Below are 19,586 nucleotides of genomic sequence, written 5' to 3' on the forward strand. Positions count from 1 at the left end.
TATTGTTAATATTTTACAACATGTAAAATTCAATTTCAGAACCAGGAAAGATCTTAGAGTTACTCAAATCCAAGCTCCTCATTTTACACATGGGGAAATTAAAGCAGAGAGAAATAATTCTCCTGAGGTCACAGGGTGACAAAGCTGGGAGCAGAGCCAGTACAGCATGCTTTATACATTTGTGTAATTTAGCCACATATATAGTTTTTATTTAAATAGCCAACTGTAACACTTCTCTATATCTTCTGACCTATCTTGTAATTTGTGTAGCCCATCAGATATTCAAATATTGTCAATGTAAATATCAATAAGGGTATGGCTGAATGAACAGGAGAGAAAAAAATGTAACATGATAATTGGTATTACCACTTTAAACTATGTCATTGTGAATGTGGCTAAGCACCAAATTACCTGTCACTTAGCCATCCTATTTCATCAATTCCGCTTTGTGAGCTGCATGTTAGAAGGAGATGTGCAGACAAGGAAGGAGCTTATGTTGGAGCTCTAATTTTCTATCAGATGCTGGATTGTCTGGAGCAATAATTTAAATATTTTATTCAAAAGAAGCAAAAAAAATCATCAAAATGTAAGTATGAATCCCTTAAGACTTTCATTTAAAAATATTAGCTTCATTGATTTTTTTACAGATGTTAATGATAAATTGACTGTATTTTCTATTGTAAAATCTAACTAATATTTGTTCTCAATTAAATCTAGGCAGTTTGCTCAATTAAATAATTTCTATTACTGATGATTACTATGTAAAATTATATAAAATAAATATTGAGGGGGAAATCATTGTTTTTATATTATACTGAACTTGGACTTGTGCTTAGAAATAATTTACAACATAATCTTGGTGCTCTAAGAACTGGATACCTGATGGAAATAGATTTTCTCCAAAAAACATGAAATTAGGCTAATTAAGCTATAAGTTTGTAGTCTGAAGAGAAAGCTGATAGATGGATAGATATAAAATTCACATACATATGAATCTTTTCTTTAACAAGGAATTTGATCTTGTCAAACTGAAAGACTTAACACATACATATATATGTCTGCATCTAATATATATGTAATCATGTACATAATTTTTTCACTTAACAATATTTTGTTTTTTTTCTAATTACATGTAAAGATAATTTTCAACATTCATTTTTGTAAGGTTTTGAGTTTCAATTTTTTCCTCCCTCTCTTTTTTCTCCCTCCTTAAGACAGCAAACAATCCATCACAGGCCATACATGTCCAATCATTTTACACATAGTTCCATAACAGTAACATTGATACACATATTATTTCATTCCATTGCATTAGATAAATACACAAAAGACAGAATAGCTAAGAAATCTACTGTTGATATCACTTTTAAGAAAGATCTCTGCTTTTACCTTAATTACTATAAAAATTTTCTTTTGGGTGATTTCTTTATTTTAGTTAATAATGTATTTGAGAATTTGATGTTTTTGTTAAAGACCAACAAATATAAGAATGTAATTCAGAGCATCCCAAAACCAAGTGACACAGAATAAAGAAAGGACATGGTAAGGCAGCGTGTGGAGCAACTTTCCCTGTTATAGTCTATTTTCACTTAGTGGGATGTAGGGAAATGACAGTATTCTCTTTAGAGAACTTCTGATGTTCAAGTTTTTCTTGAGCTGTATACAACTTAGATTGCAGTCTTCTTTAAAGTCTGACATGGTTAAAGTATATTACTAGGTATCAAGTGGTTCATTATGCGAGGACAGTATTGGAGAGAGATTTGAATTTTACATCTGTCACATTTGGATCTGTAAAAACAACACATGTTGTGTGCAATGTGGATTGCATTCAAGGTAAATAAAGACACAGCATATAGTTTTCACTTGTGGCTAGATGCACATACACCTGTTTGCATTCATTAACTGCAGTATTTGCATACAATTTAACCTGGAGATGTCCACATTCCCAAAGGTGCTAGTAATGGAAAGAAGCCAAAATAGTGCAGCAGGCAAAGATTAAAAACAGAATTTGAATCACTGCATTGAAGGAAAATTTTAGTGACAAGGTGAAAATGTTTTAGAGAGAAGGAAGGATTGTGGCATTTTGGGAATCTGAGAAATTTAGAAGCAAATGTTTCTTAAGGTTTAAAATTACAGAAATATTCTGGGATGTGGAAAGTTTCAGATCCTGTTTTTGTAGTTAGGACAATGTTTGTGGTCATTAAAAACACCACTTTCAATATCTAAATTAAGACACAGACAATAATTTGATCAGTGAATCAACAAATAAGGAAGCCAGCTTTCTCTTTAATTGTTCCCTTTTCTTGAGAGAAGAACTTGACAATCAAATTTTTCCAGTGCTTGTTCAGTTGAGAGTCAAAATCCATTTATTCAACAAATGATGACTAGTATTGCATACCTAGTACATACAAAGCACTGCACTAGGTATTGCGTGCATTATTCAGGCACTTTAAAAAAAATTGTATCCATTCTGTTACTGCAGGACTCTCATAGAAGAAATTGTTGGGCTTTTTAAACCTGTATCTCTTTTCCTTGTCTTTGCATGTAGTCTAATTTGGAGACATTATTTTTCAGGTCCCAGCGTTTGAATTTTGATGTATCATCTCCTAATGGAATTCTTCTTTTCAGAGAGGCTAGTAAAATGATTTGCACTTATGGTAAGTATCTTTTTCCATATTTGTCTTGGTAGTATAACTCTTTATCTCTCTTTGGAGGAAAGAAAGATGGTAGTTATCTTTTTTCTTTGAACCTTCACATCTTTATGGATTTGTGGAGTAGGTAATAGGAGTGCAAAAAGTGGCATGGACATTATTTAGGAATCAGGAGAAATAAGCAACATTCCTTTAACCACAAATCATGCCAAGCCAACATACTGAATCTCCTATGAATAAAAGTCGTGTTTTTGGGCAAAGGGAATGCACTGGATTTAATATCCAAAAGTTAGTGGGATATTCACAATTATGCAGGAAGGTGGATTGAGATCCAGAGATACATTCACCAGCACTGAAATTTGAATAAAAGATTTCAGCAAATGATGTGAAAACTCTAGAAGGGACCATAAAGGTCAAGGAGTTCAAATTCTCAAATCCTTCATTTTCTAGAAGAAAAAAAAAACTGAATAAAATCCATGATGGAGACATGATTTGCTTAGCAAGAGGGCAGAACTAAGACTAGAGCCCAGATCTCAACTCCTAGTTCTATAATCTTCCCTACTAAATCCAGTGAGTACCCATCTGCAAAAGGCATCATACAAAGGTGTCCCAAAAGTCTTCGTACAGATTTAAGTTATGAAATATTTAAACTACATTGAAACTTTTGGGACACCCTGTATAGTAGATTATTCATAATGTTATGATAGTTTCCCCCACTCCCAGAGACAGTTGTAAATAAGAAATTATTGTCTAACCATATATAACCTGGAACATCCCGAAGGTAATAATTTATAATTTTTTGATCCTTAGCTGTGTATCATGATTCTTTCGCTTGTCAGGTCATATAATTTCATCAGTCAAAATCTCAGCAAGTTATTTCTTCCCCATTGGGACATTAGCTTTATCTTTAGTGTTAGGCAAGATGAAAAAGAGCTCTTTGAAAAGGAAATAATATTGTCATTTTGTCTTCATGTTCTTTGGTCACCCACTGTATGCACACATCCTCACAAGCATGTAGGCAACTCTAAATAATCATGTTGAATTTCAAAAGTTGTCTTCAAAATCTCATTTCTTTCAGAATAGTTAGAAAAGGATTTCACAAAATTTCGTAAACCCATTTTAAGTGCTCGTGAGTGGGAACAACCATAAAAATGCTATTACTTTGTTTTTAGAAGAAAAACAAATGTTTTAAATTGTTTTTACTGCAATCCAAGACACATTCTGGGACTTAAATTTGTATGTGCTACAAGCCTCTGTGTTAAAAGATGCTTGGAAGTAATTACACATTTGATTTGTAGTATATGGAGGCAATCAGAGTATGAGGACTGCGGAAAGCCTTTATTTAGGACAGGAGCAAATGATTCAAAATAAATCTACTTTCTAATAAACTTGTCGCTCTCTCTTATTTCCATCTGTATAAGAAAATATGTGACTACAACTTTTGCATCTGTTCTCAAGCATACACAGCTGAAGATTTAAACAGTAAAAAACTTTTTTTACCTCTTAAAGCTAGAAATAAGAGATTACTTGAATAAAATTAGCTGTGCTTTCAATTTACATCTTATGATTAATAAGCTTCCTTATGACAAAAAGATGAATTAAACTATACTTGGATCACAAACCTATTTTATCCTTAACAAAATCATCTAAAGGTCACAAGAATACAATATTAGTAGCAAACAAAACCTCAACATCCAGCCTTTTTTTCATTTTACAGCTAATGAACCTAGAGAAGTTAAACACTTCTGCCCTAAGATCCCTTGGGCGATAAGTGGCTAAGCCATTGTAATGGCTCTGCTCAAGCCAAGAGCTCCTTCTCTACCAGGAGCAGAGGACACCAAGACAGATCCCACAGAACAGTTCCACATAAATAGGTACCAAAAGTTAGTCAGACACTCATTCAGATGTTGGTATTTCCTCAGTAAGTCTATCAGCAAAAAGTAAGAAGAAAAGTAAGACAGCATCACTTGGAATAAGGCAAACTCAATGTGGAAAGAAAAAACAGTTCAATTTAACAATTATTTATTAAGCACTTTCTATGTTAGTCATTGGAGATAAGAAGGCAATGAAAATAGACTCTGGCTTCAAGGAGCTTACATCCTACTAGAAACGTATCTTTGTGAAGAAAAAAAAAAAAAACAGAAGTACTTTTGACAGATCTGAAAATCAATTCTGATTGGTCAGTGATACTGTAAGAAGGAGACTGGAGAATTGGAGAGAGCTTAGCACTGTAAGCTCTCAGATGGTAGCAACCAAGGCCTATTTCTTTGTTGTCATCTTCTTCCATAAAATTGCACCATCTCATCACCCATGGAGAAAAAGCAGGCCTTGAAGGATAAAATTTGAAAATATGACATTGACCAGCACAGTAGAAAAACTTCTGAGAAGTTTACATGTGTCTACTCTAAAGTCAAGAAACTTCTGTTGACTATAGATCTTCAGTATGTTCTCAAATAGGACCTAGTGTAGTTGATTTCTCATTTCTATGGATTGCCCAAAAGTTGGGAGGGAAAGGGTCTTGACACATTGATTTTTTTTTTTAAAACAATGTTTCTTGTAAAGAGTGGACTAGCTCCCTTGAGGGCCTCAGGGGCAGCCAGAGTCAGGATAAATTGACGTCCTTGGTCTTTAGGGGGAGAAGTGAAGGAGGCAGGCAAGCTGCCACACAGCTTGCCAAAGATGTATCCTGGATTCTGGAATCCGGAGTTATCACCTCTCTCCTCCTCGTCCTGCTACCAAATGACTCTGGCTTTTCTCCCTCTGCCCTCCAATCCTTGCCTACAATTATCTCACCACAAAACATTCAGCAAGCACCAATGGTGAGGAGAGCCATCATCCAAATATATGCTAATAGAGCTATTGTCTCACATCAAATAGGTAGCCTTAAGTACTTTGTCTGATTCAGAGTTTCAGCTTTCTACAATTTCTTATTATAGGCTTAGTTGGGATGTTGAAATAGTCTGTCATTTTATTCCTCTCTTGATGAACATATAGAATTAGAGTAATGACTATCCCAAGCACTATCTTCATGGGAAAGTATTTGAAACTCAAAGTCTTTTAGATAATAGAAGCTGAATTATGACTATTGTCACCGTTTCATAATACTGAGACACTGGTTTGGTGTCTCAAAAGACTTAGGTGAAACATGATAGTTATTTGGGTATTTGGAAGGCTCTTGTATGGAAGAAGTGACTAATCCAATTGACGTGGCCCTAGAAGGTAGAAGGTAATCTCTAGAGATTACCACCAGAGCCAGCAAAGAGAGAAAGAATGAATCAGGACAAAATACTTTTTTGATATTGTAAACATGGAGATTTGCCAACTCAGACTTGAATTAAAGATCAGGTGATTAAATATACTTTGAGCCTGAACATTAGCAGCTCTGAGAAAGTGGTTTACATGAAATACAAGATTTGGAAGTGAAACCAGGAGGGGTCCAAGAGAGAATTGCCTATAAGGATAGGAGAGAGGGAATGGTAGAAAACAGAACAATGTGCCTCTGCTGAGATGAAGAAAGGAGAAAACCAAGGAAGGGAGAAGACCAATGCCATTTAGTAGGGCGGAAGGAATACAGTCCTTTTTGTCTTCTTATTCACTGTGTTTCATCTCTAATTAACTCTCTTTTTCCATAGGCAATATTTGTATAGTCATTGGTTCCTAATACAGAGAGGGGGAGGGAGGTCTCCTTTATATGCCAGTGGACTATTTGTTTTTACAATTTTAGCAGCGCCTCTGCCTCTCTGCTAGGAGAGACTGGCAGAAAAATAATACTTTCAATATGCTTTTTTATTTATCTACATTCTGTCATGATATACTTTGATGTAAGTTTTTAATTTTGCTTCAGCTTTCAGCTGTTGTAGCAGTTACAGCTCAGGGTCAGCAGTGAGGTTAGCCACAGTAGCACAAAACAATTTCCTGTTCTCACAGCCCAGGTAACATTTGGATGAGGATTAAATTTTACCACATTTTCCAGTAGCCCGAGCCTATTATTTCTAATGAGTTTTAAATTGCTTCTAGAACATGTATTTCAAAACTTAGTATTGTAATCCATTCGGCCTGAGCAACTTAATAAAAGAACATTTCTTTTTTAAATTTTTGGTTAAAATGTTGCATGCGGTGTAATAAATGTTATTACTTTTGAAACCTAGTCCTCAGTTTTAAGAACTGAATGTTTCTTATGCTCAATTTCTATTTGCCTAATTCTTTTCCTGCTACCCTCTGGGTACCAACATCTTTGGTGACATCTGTTGGTTGAGGAGTGCATGGAAAGGAAAATTATAATTTTCTTCATGAAACGGGCTAGTGCAGACCTACCATTATTTCCTTCTTGGGAGCAGACATGGGCCCTGATATAAGAAAATCCAATAAATGAAAATCCCAATTTACAAAACTATTATTAGGGATGATTATTTGCTACACAAAAGGATTTAAATCCAGATTCCCTCATAGAAGGGCCTCCCCTAGTGAATTCAGATTTTATTCAGTTCAATTCATCAGATGTTTACTAAGGATCTATTTTGTGGAGAGCATTGTGCAGAACACTAGGGATACAAAAACAAAACTACTCAAGGGGTTTACAAAAAATAGATTGTATATAACTATACAGAATCATTTCTATTATATACCTGTACTTGGGGCTCAAAAAAAAGTTTGATTATCTTATTGATATTAATCACTTTTATTGCTCTAAATGCTACTTGAAAGAAAATGTAAAAGCAACAGAGAATCTTAAGTTTTGGGAAAGTACCTCAATTACATCTAGTTTGACCCATATCTGGACAGAAATCTCCTCTACTAATCTGCCTAGAATATAGCTTTAATTTGAAGGTTGTCTAGTCTTTGTTTAAAAATCTGCAAAGCTGAAAAGTTCTCTACCTCCCAACAAAACCGATTTCATTTTTAGATGGCGCAGATTGTTAGGAAATGTCTCCTTATATTAAAACTAAATGTGCCTTTCTAAAACTCCCACCTGTTACTCAGAATGCCAACTTCCTCTCTATAATTTCTAACTGTTGGCTCTAGGACCAAGCTAAGCAAATCTAATTCCTCTTTCATATAATAGTCTTTCAAAATCTTGTCCAGGCTGTCTTTCCAAGTTAAATATCCCTAATTTCTTCAGCCAGTCATCATGTGCCTTTTTAGATTCCCCCCTCTAAATGCTTTCCAAGTCTTTAACATTTATTCTAAAATACAGCCCACAGAACTGAACTATGCTATAAATGGTCTGACCAGGGCAGAGTACAGTAAGATATGATCACTCTGCAGTCCATTAAGACTCCTAAATCTTTTACAAATAAACTGCCATCTAGCCACACATTCTCCATCTTGTACTTGTATAACCATTATTTGAAACCAAGCCTAAGGCTTTATTACCTGTTAAACTCTTTGCTTTTTATCATCTGAAAATTGGGTAAGCATGGCAGGATACCTTATTCAAGAAATCATTGAAAATATGAAATGGCAAATTACTCTAGCCACTCTGGAAAACAGTTTGGAATTGTGCTAAGAAATTGGCTAAAAAGTCTGTGCCCTTTGATCTATTCCTAGGTATCTTCCAAAGAGGTAAAAGGAAGGTCCTATATGTACCAAAATACTAATAGGAACATTAACAAATAAATGATAATAAATTAGATTCCCATCAATTGGGGAATAACCCAGCAAATTATTATTCATAAATGTACTAAGCTACAAGAAACAATAAAGATTCAAAGAAACATAGAAAGCCATTTTCTTTACTCAAATTCAGTTTCTCCAGTCTGCTTTGAAAGGCAAAATAAATTCTAAAGAGATCCTCTAGTAGAATCTGGAAGAGACTCAAATTTCCATGCTGGAGAACTAAAAATATATATATTTACTATAATTATAAGTATCATCAAGGTACAGTTCTTAAAGACTCAATGTATATTCACATTGTCCTCTTCTTGCTAAATGGTCACAGACAATTTACTTTTTAATTGCCCCAAGAACAAGGAGTGACTCAGTATTTACTAGTCATATCAATGAATACACATTTACTAAGTACCTACCATGTGCCAGATACTATGCTAAGCAGGAAAAGATATTCAGTAATAGGCACTGAAAGACATCTCAGGTTGCTTCAGTTGAGCAGAGTTCCTTTATATGCCTAACTACTTGCTCTTGGTCCTTGTGGCTGCTTTGCACACTGGCAATGAGGAAATGGCATTAACAAACTGAGCAATTAGTTCCCAGAGCCTACCAAGTTCACAGAAATGTCTCAATACCTTTTAAAAAAAAACTAGCTTAACCTACCTAGATGAAAAGATTAAGATACTACTCCTACACAATTTAACAAGTCTCTGACATCTCTTTAGCCCAATTACCTCATCTGTAAAATGAGGATAGAATTAATGATCTCTAAAGACCTTTTGTCTTTATTCTGTGATTCTATGATCTCTAGATATTAGTTTTCTTATTTAAATATCTAACATGGAATTCACCACCATATCTGCTAGCTCATTCTAGTGTTTAAGAGGCAATGTTTCTTAACTGACTCACGTAGCAATCTCAGAAAAGCAAATTTTAAAATGCCATTGTCTTTGGCCAAAAGTAGTCTTATTTCCAACTTAAAAATATAAGATTGTTCTCCTTTCTATTACCAGATTCTATCGATTGCCAATGCCTTTGATCTATTTTATTCTAAATGTATTAATATAAAATAATTTTTTGCAGTTATTTAGAATGCTTTTTTTGGGGCATTCCCTTGGGTTAACTGAAACAAGATAATATGTCTGGTGAACTCTAACTCTCATATCATTCTCTGGTTTGGGGTGTGAACATAGTTTAGAGAATTTTAATTTTAATGTCACCTGATACCTGCTTTCCAAGTACATACATATAATTTCTTTTCTGAGCACACGCTGATTCAAGCCAGTTTCCTGTTCATTTATTTTAAATATTGGAACAAAATAAACTCTTATTGGTCATTCAGCAATTAATATTTATTTAACCATAACAGGAGAAGGATATTCAACAAGAATAGGTATTAAGACAGTGGGAACTAATTCAGCTGAATGAAGCTTCTTTGCTAATTTTATATCGTGATCCAACAGCCAAGCACCAGAGCACCTCTGGAGCTCACCATGGCTGCTCTATACTTGGATGACTAGGAAAGGCGTGAATTTTTAGTCTCTTAAGCAAACCAAGACTCAAGAATAGTAGTAATACTTCTTAAGGAAAAAATTAGACTAACTTACATAGGAATAGGGATAAGAATATTACTCTTACCACAATATCCTTTTTAAAATTTCCAAAATTTGTGTTTAAAGGTAATATTTCCCTGAAAGTTCTACAGCTAAATTTTGTTTGCTTCAAATCTCAAACTCCCATCAGCCATTTTCAGCAACTAATGTAAAAGTTACCCTGTTTACATGTAAAATCTTTGTCTTGTCATCTAGAACAGCACTTTAATAGTATTAGGATATCCTTTTCTACATTATTGCCTTATAACATACTTATTTTGGCTCTCAGATCTTTACTGGAACCAACGTCCTTCCTTCCTGTATTGACAAAACAGTGTCATTACCCCAGTAAAAATCACCATCACCTTTAAAATAATGGCTTCTCTACATTCTTATAATGTTTAACAGGTAACAGAAACTTCATACTTGTTTGGAAGACCTAAAGGCGTACTGCCTAGTGAACTTGAATAAGAAGCTTTACTCTCCACATCCCCATTTTTTAATCTGTAAGATAATGGGGTTAAAGTTCACATCCATGAGTAACATCCATGAGTTCACATCCATCAATCAATCAATCAGGCAAACAACAAGCATTTGCAAAGTGACAACTTTGAGACAGAAAATGTGCCAGGTGTTTAAAATACAAAGGCAAGATAAAATAATTTCTGGTCTCAAGGAACTATGGAAACATTGGCAAAATGCACATAAAGTAAATATAAGGTAATTGTTTAAGGACACAAGCAGATAGGGAAATTAAGAAAGGTGAAGAATTTTTGAGCCAAACTTAAAAGAAAAAAAAAAAAGAATTCTCAAAGGCAGAGGAAAGAGGTGGAGCACCCTAGACATGGGAGACAATCTGTGCAAAAATACAGAGCTAGTACTTGTGATAGATGGATAATTGTGAGAAATAGCATGAAGGCTAGTTTGGCTGAATGATGAATGTAGGGATAGGAGTAATATATAAAACAACTAGAAATGTATATTTGAGCCAGGTTGCTAAGGATTCTAAAAGACTAACAAAAAAAAAGTTTGTATTTGATCCTTGAGGTAATAGAGAAGATGCCATTGGAGTTTATTGAACAGGGAATGGCATGATCAAACCTGTGTTTTATTCATTTGATCCTCATAATAACATTGTGAGTATGGATAGAAGACATTATTTACTTTCATTTTTATAAGTGATGAAAACATGAATTAAATTCACCAAAACAAGATGTTTCCCTGACATATATTTGTAATCTCATGAAAGTAGCATGTGATTAAATATCTGGGGCCGCAGAAATTCTTCTTTTACTCCCTAAAATCTTTGATTGATCATATATATATATATATATATATATATATATATATATATATATATATATATATTGTTTCCACATAGTTCTCTTCAATTTTTTCCCCAATTAGATTTTGAGCTCCTTCAGAGCAAAAACCTTTTTGACTTTCTCTATATCCCTGGCACTTAGCATAGTGCCCTTGCATATAGTATTGCCACTTAATAAATATTTGTTGACTAGTGACTTACAGCCATAGAAATATAAGATTTATCAAGTGCTTTCCTCAGAAGAGTCATAGTACCTAACTGTCTATAGTGGAAGTGGAATGAACTGAAAAGAATACTTGTCTTGAAATGAGAAGTTAGATGTGGCTCCTTGTAGCCAATAAAATATAGCCTTCTCTATTTAGCTTTTAAAGCACTTCACAGGTTGGTTTTAACCTAATTTTTTAGACTCAAATGTTACTCCCCTTCCTTTACAATCCAGCCAAACTGGCCTTCTTTCCCTTTCTCACATACAGCCTGCCATCTTCCATCTCTGAGCCTTTGCCCCATACATGGCCCAATCCCCATATGTTACCTCATCACTTCCACCTTAAAGCACCATCTTCCTGAAGCCTTTCCTAAACCCCAGGATTGCTAGTACCCAGACCAGCCAGAAAAGATGGTAAAGTAGGGGAAAGCAGTAAAATTCAGTTCTCCACAACTACTCTACTAAATTCCTAAGAAGAGTATCAGACCAAATAGTAATCAGAAAATCTAAGAAGAAACCATAGTGGGTCATTTTTTCCAGCCCAAGATCACAAATTCCACTCATAGGCAAGTGACCAATGTAATATAGAACAAGGGCAGGCTTATAGCTTTGTTTAATTTCACGGAGAAATTGCTGATTCAAATCAGACCAGGAATAATTTGGCAGTGTTCTCACTGACTCAAGGATTCAGCCCCCAGACTTTGGGGATAGGTCTACAGGGAAAGCCTTCCAAATACCTAATGAGGACCAGCAACCCTCCTCTGTAGGTTTTCCCAGGGTCAAATCTGTCCCTCTGTTTCTTAGACCCAAGCCAGGATCTGAAACTTGGAAAAATCCAGGAAGGTAACAATCAGATCATTCCCTGAATTCAAGAGTACATTGAAAGTTTATATCTCCCTAACCTGCTTTGGGGGAGGGGGGGGAGTGAGAAACAGCTTCAAGCTCCCAGAGAAAATAGACCAGGACCATTCAAGACTATGACAATTCTTCCAAAAGAACAGTTTGCTCCTAACATGAAGTCTCAATCTGACAGGTAAGGTTGAAAAAACAAGTAAGCCAAAAAATTAATATTTTTTAAAAGACCTACTAAAAAGAGCTTATGGTCACATGAAGCCTAAGGAGAATAGCTCCTAAATACCTATAATCAAAGCCTCAAAAGAAAAATACAGACAGCTTAGACACAAGGCCAACTCTGATTCCTAGAAGAAATTAACAAAAGTGTTTTGATTTTTATTGTTGTTTAATTTAAAATCATATTGTAACTGAAGTAAGAGTGATAGAGGAAAGAATTCAGAAAGAAATAAGATCTTCATAAGAAAGGCTTGGAAAGAAGATAAATACTAAGGTATAAGAGATGCAAAACTTTATGCAAGTAACAAATTCCTTAAAAATTAGAACTACACAGAATTGAATGACTTTATGATACAAGGAATATTAAAGTCTAAAGAGTGAAGAAATAGAAGAAATTATAAAAATTCTCTTAGCAACTGCTAGTACTATCCCTTCTTATCATGTATTAGACATCTTTTTTTATTTTAAAATTGTTTAGGGAATATACATGACCTTGGGTTAAATTTCTGTCTCTTGGCACATACTTGCTATGTGATCCTAGGCAAGTCCCTTAACCCCTCAGTGTTCTGAACAACTCTAAAACTGCTAAATTACAAAGAAGTAGGGGGGGGGGGTTCTCATCCAGAAGTTCCCCATACCAGTGCTTGTCTCTTTATATTTATAGTCTTTCTCCAATAGGATATAAGCTCCTTGAAAGTAATTTTATTTCCTTTTTTTTTTTGTGTGTGTGTGTTTGTACTGTAGCAAAGTGCTTGACATACAATATCCCACACATAGTAGGTGATTAATAAATGAATGGTAATTGATTGTTTAAATCATTATTCCTATATTGTTGAATTGAAACGATTATTCTGGTTTCTGGTTTACCTATACTGAGTATCTGGTCTGGAGTCAAAAATACTTGAGTTCCAGTCCAACCTCAGACACTTCCTAGTTATATGACCTTAGGCAAGTCAGTTGAACTCTGTTTGCCTCAATTTCAATTGTAAAATAGGGTTAATGATATCATGTACTTTACAGGATTGTTGTAAATATCAAATGAGAAAATATTTGTAAAGTAATTAGCACAGTGTCTCTCCCATAATAAGTGCTATATAAATGCTGCTGCTGCTGCTGCTGGTAGTGGTGATGGTGATGGTGGTGGTAGTAATAGTAGTAGTATTTTCTGAATCATTCCTTTGCCTATTCCATATCTAAACTTTTTTGCCCCCCCCCCAAAAAAAAAAAGGTCCTGAAAAACACCTATGTCTTTTCCACTTCACAGGAAAGATAGTATTCTTTTCTGTAAGAAGAATATCCAACTTGTTCAAACCAAATGGAATAAGAAGGAGGCAGTGCACTGGAAAGAGCAGTGGCTTTATAGTCACAGAACCTGGCTTCAAAACCTACCTTTGATACGATCTGTGTGGTGGGACAAGTCACTTGATAACCTTTAGGCATAGCTTCATAGTCTATAAATATAAAGTGTAAAGGCCTCTGAGGTCTCTTCTTACTCTTGATCTATAGTCTTAGGGATCTATTTCTATTCTCGAAATTCTAGAAATCTATAAAAAGAGGCCCTGTTTTTATATGTCTATTTTGAATTGAAGGTGGGTAGGTGGGTTTGGGCACAAAGTACAGAATCTGACCCTTCAAGGCCCTCTCATTTATAGTTCATAATATACAAGCATATACATGCACACATTCACACCAGCTTGAAAAAGTGTACAAAGGAAAACAAGTTCAGAGACGCTTCATCCAAGAAGAAAAGGCAATAAATACATTGGCAGTACATACGCAGAAGTCAAATACTGAATTTCTACTCACAAGACCTACCACTTCCCACCTCTCTTACAGTAGCCAAGTCATTTAACCTCCCTGGTCCTCAGTTTTTTCATCTGTAAAATGAGCACATGGTTCCCATAACTTTCTTTTCAATTCAGTAAATGTAGTTTTTAGATTTTTTTTTGAGAAGGCAGAGGAATTTTTTTTAAATAGTGCTAAAGAAATATTTCTGAATTTATAAAAATAACTTTATGGGGTTATTGCCTAGCCAAGCACAAGTCCTTAATATCTTTCATCTTACAAACAGAAAGTGTTTATGGTGAGCATTATCACTCCTATAGAGAAAATACTGAGTTTCTCTTTATATTTTGATGGTTAATATTGAGTATAGTGATAACAGTCATCCCTTGAGATCTCCAGCAGAAAAATCAACCACAAGGTAGTTTAGCTCTGTGCCAGGGATTTACCCCTGCATTTGAAATAATTTATATCTCAAAATTTCATTTTTCCCTTTGCTTTTTGGATTATTATTACACTGGTGCTTCTCAGTCAGGCCCATTGCATTTTCCAGGTATTCCACTCTTAATTGTTTTTAATTTCATCCAAATGGACAGCTGTTGGAACAATGGAAATGAAATGTGAAAATTAGCAATGAAATGAAAATGTTAAATGACATGCCCATTGTAACTGCCTTGATTTGCATCTACTTATGTCAGTTTCTCTCTTTTCTTTTACCCTAAAACAGGTAATCAGATCCTGTCTCTTGGGAGCCTCTCAAAAGATCAGATTTATCCAATGAAACTCAAGGGCATTTCCATCTGCTATTCTGCTCTCAAGTCTGCCTTATGTGGAAATTATGTCAGCTTTGGCGTCTTCAAGTTGTACGGGGACAACCATTTTGACAACGTACTCCAGGCCTTTGTCAAAATGCTGCTTTCAGTGTCCCATAGTGACTTGCTAGTAAGCAGTCATTCATCATGGGAGTGTTTGTGTGAAAGATGAAATAACACCACCACAGGCTTAGAATTGTTATGATGAGGCCTAGGGAACTAGAACAGTGCCAGAATATTTTATGTTTTCAACCAGGTTACTTGATTTATCTTATACAATTTGAAATATTGGAGTTACTCTATATGTTTTAAAGATTATTTTGAAAATATGCAAATATCTCCTTGTGACAACTTGAACATCCAGAATGCCCCTACTTCAGTATCAAGAAAAAGCATAATTAGCAATTCAGATTAATTACTTGACAACTATACTTGTAATTATGTGGTTTTCAGCTCTGCATTTTGAGTAGAACACTGTTTGGGTGACAAAGAACTATGACTTCCTGAAATGATATGTTTTCTGAGGTTGAAAATTTGACATTGGTAGTAATTGGTAGTAATAGTAGTAGTATTTTCTGAATCATTCCTTTGCCTATTACATATCTAAACTTTTTTGCCCCCCCCCCAAAAAAGGGGGGCCCTCCCTGTTTTGGACCTCCTGTACCATTTAAATAATGGGGAGAGAACAACACTGGAATCAGACTGAAAAGGTCTCAGTTTTAAGCTCATTCTATTCTGGCCTTCACTAGCCTTGTGACTTTGGACAAATCATTCTCCCATAACTCCATCCTCTTATTTCAACTATAAAATGTAAGGGTTAGATTAGATGATCTGAGACCTTCTCAAACTTTGTGATGCAGTGATTTCATTATTATGAAAATGTTTGGGTTTTGTTTTTGTTTTTTTGACGAGATAAAACAGGCCATTCTTTGCCTCATTTTTACCTAACCTTAATCATTGAATAGGTGCTGCCTCAGACAGACTAAGACTTGGGAAAAACCTTAGCTTAAAAAGGCTGAGGTCCCCCACAGCATCCAGGCCCATCATCCTGATCTCTGGCCAGTTATCCAGATGCCTCTGGAGGGGAAAGTGAGGCAGATCATCTTGCACAGCCCTCCCTCACTTAAATGCAATTCACTTGCAAGTCATGATAGGTCCTTCTGATGTCATGGTCCTCTTTGAGAACAAAGGACAAACAACAATTACTTATCAGCCTTGTTTTGGAGTCTAATATGTCTCCCAAACTGCCACAAATTGCTGTTTACTTTCAGGACTTAGGTGGTACTTCAGTCACTCAAGTTAAGAGTAAAGCTCTGAGAGGTTCCCTACTAATTGAACTGTAGGAAAACTGATTCTTTTAGTCTCAAGAGTCATTAGAGGTGTGATCGTCTGAATTTCTGATAGCCTTCATGCATAGTTTGGTGGCCCATACTTTCTATTAATAAATCTTGAAGGTGCTTAACAAAGACTGTATCTTTTGAAAAGACTACTGAAAATTAGAATCTTCAGTGATCTATCAAGCCATGAGTTGCCTCAAATTGGTGATGGCATTACTCTAACCTCCTCCCCATGACTGCTGTTCCAGTAAAGCAATAGTTTCATTCTAAATTTTCTGTCACCAAAATACCCAAACTTGCACCCCAGTTAGCTTACAACTGGAGTTAGTGGGTCTGCCCCTCCTTATCTGTTATTTTATGTGTCATAAAATAGCATGTGAGAGCTGAGTTATCTTGAGAGCATATCCATATTAGCAAATTATGAGTGCCAAGACATTTATTTACTAATATTTGATTCAATTTGATCTGTTGGCCCTATGCACAGGCAAGTTTGGGAGGAGAAACTAGCCAATGATTAGGAAAAGATATCCCAGTGGTCAAGGTGAGCTCCCATTTTAGCAATGAAAATCCATATAAGAGTTAAAAATTAGCAAGTCTTAGGAAATGGGCCACTTACCTCAAATTGTATTCAGTAGTTCAGAATTTAAATCTTTTAAAAATAATAGTAATTTGGAAAGCCAGCCGTTTACTCAACAGAGATTCGACCTGTATTTAAGTACTCAAAACATAATAAGCTGAAACTGAGATTATATATTGTACAGCTGGTTTCATAAATAAAGGTTTCTAGAGATCAGAGACTACTACTAAAAATCCTTTAAATGCTGAATTGGGACTTATTAAGTCATTATTCTGTATATTTATTGACCTCTCACTTAAACAGCCTTGTGATTTCCTACATTATAAACTACCATTTATACTGGACTGTAGCATGTTTTCATTTTTCTTACCTGTGGCTTGTCATTGTTTGTTTCAGCAATATCGGAAATTGAGCCAGTCTTATTACCCTCTCCTGGAATGTCTCACCCAGGACCACATGAGTTTTATCACTAATTTAGAGCCTCGGGTGCTCATGTACTTTCTCACATCTATCTCTGAGGGACTAACTGCTCTTGGTAAGAATCATATAGAACTCTGATTTTTGGATGAAATACATAATTGTGGAAGCTCAATATATTTGCTTTTTTTAACAATCATATTAAAATGGGTGAGGGGAGAAAGTAAAGTGTCATGAATCCAAAGCAAAAGATGGTTTTATCATTGAAATTTAGTATGGTGGAAAATGTCCCCCCTTTTTACATTGAAATGTGTTTTGCATTTGTTAGTTTAATTGTAGTTGCTGTTAAATATTCCTATGTCTCCTTACTCTAATGAATTTAAAGAATTTTCAAAAATTGTTTGTCTTTTTGTGATATCTAATATGATTTTGTTGCTTGCTGGCCATATATTAGTATATCTTCCTTTGGTCAAAAATTAAATGAAGGTTGGTACTTGACAAAGTTACATTCCATATGATGTCAGAAAAGATTTTGTGTGTGTGTGTGTGTGTGTGTGTGTGTGTGTGTGTGTGTGTGTGTGTGTGTGTGTGTGTGTTAAGAGCATGGGGGAGGCAAGAAGGAGAAATCAAACAAGCAAGCATTTATTATGTGCAACATAATATGATAGATCCTGAATATATAAAGACAAAGCAAAAGTCCATTTTCTTAGGAAGCTTTTATTCAACCAAGGGATACTGTGTATAAAGAGGAAACTATATGCATCTAGCATACATACATATATGTATATTTGCATATATGTATATATATATATATATATATACACATGTTGCACAAGTATGTGTATATTTAAGAACTGAAGAGGGTGTAAATACTAATAAGTAGGGAATAAGGAAAGACTGCATCTAACCAGAAGATGACACTTAAAATGACCTTTGAAGAAACTGAGAGCATTTCAGAGGCAAAGTTGTGGATGGGGTATGCTCTAAGCATGGTGGTCAACATATACAAAGGTGGGATATGCAAAGCCAAATTTAGGAAACAGCAAATGATCTATTTGGTACATGGTGCATGAAAAGGAAACGTGAAATAAGCCTAGAAATTTTTGTTGGCCCTATCCTGTGAAGGATGTTAAATGCAAAACTGAAGAATTTTTCTTTAATCCAGGAGGCAGTAGAGAAACACAGAGGCTTTTTGAATAGGGGACCTACAAGGCCAGATATGTGCTTTAGAATAGTTATTTGGGGAGTTATGTGCAAGATATATTGGAAAAGGGAGAAACTGGAAGTTGGGACAATAGTTTTTGGGTTTGCTTTGTTTTCAACATTCCAAGTGAAATCTGGTGAAGCCCATATATAAATAAAGAGAAGGGAATTGATATGAGATACATTGTGAACATACTTTTTAAAAAAGACTTTAAACTGATTAGAATGAAGGAGAGACAGGAATGACTAAAGTTGCAGACCTGAGTTACTAGAAAGATGGTGGTACTCAAGAAAAATAGGGAACTTTGGAAGAGGGGCAAGTTTAGAGGAAAAGATGAAAATTGTTTGTTTTGTTTTGTTTTTAGCATACTGAGTTTTAGATAGCTGTATAGCAAACTTTGGAGGTGTCCCAATAGGTAGTTGATGATGTAGAAGTGGAGAGAAATTAGGGTTGTGTGTATGTAGTTCTGGAAGTTATTGAAGAGAAATAAAAATTGATCTAAGCATGGTGGTCAGCTGAGTAGATCACTAAGAGTGAGTGGTTAGAAAGCATAGTATAAAGACTTTGATTACATCCATGGATAGGGACAGGTCATAAATGATGATCCAGTACAGAAGACTCAAGAGATGGTAAAACAGTTAAGAAGAGAACAAGATTGATGACATGAAAACCAAAGAAGAAGAAACTATCCAGAAAGTCATTAAATTGACCCAAGTGTGATAGCTAAACAGAGATACCATTCTAAGAGTACACCAGATGTATTCCAAGAAACCCAAGGGGAGCCAGTATTGTCAGCAAACCTAACAGATCCTACCACCTTTCCATACTGACCTCAATTAATTTGTCTCTAGTTCTGATTCTTCTTTAAAGCTGGTTGGTTAATCTTACTGGTTCATTAAACTGGCTCATATAGATCAAATCCCATTATTATATGCCCTTTGGGATATAGAATTGTGGGGCTCACAGTACCTCAGAAGTCATCTAGTTCCCAGATTATTCTCATGTCT

General features: G+C 35.1%; 1 protein-coding gene across 1 annotated transcript in view; it reads left to right on the forward strand.

Moving 5' to 3' along the window:
- Positions 1 to 19,586, forward strand: part of RANBP17 (RAN binding protein 17) — a 328,697-nt gene that overhangs the window by 273,172 nt on the left and 35,939 nt on the right. Inside the window, exons 22-24 of the mRNA XM_074292053.1 lie at positions 2,575 to 2,657; positions 14,960 to 15,174; positions 17,355 to 17,493. Coding sequence (XP_074148154.1) covers positions 2,575 to 2,657; positions 14,960 to 15,174; positions 17,355 to 17,493 — 437 coding nt within the window. The remainder of the gene's footprint in view (positions 1 to 2,574; positions 2,658 to 14,959; positions 15,175 to 17,354; positions 17,494 to 19,586) is intronic.

This window comes from Sminthopsis crassicaudata, chromosome 2, assembly GCF_048593235.1.
Source record: "Sminthopsis crassicaudata isolate SCR6 chromosome 2, ASM4859323v1, whole genome shotgun sequence".
Lineage (NCBI taxonomy): Eukaryota > Metazoa > Chordata > Mammalia > Dasyuromorphia > Dasyuridae > Sminthopsis > Sminthopsis crassicaudata.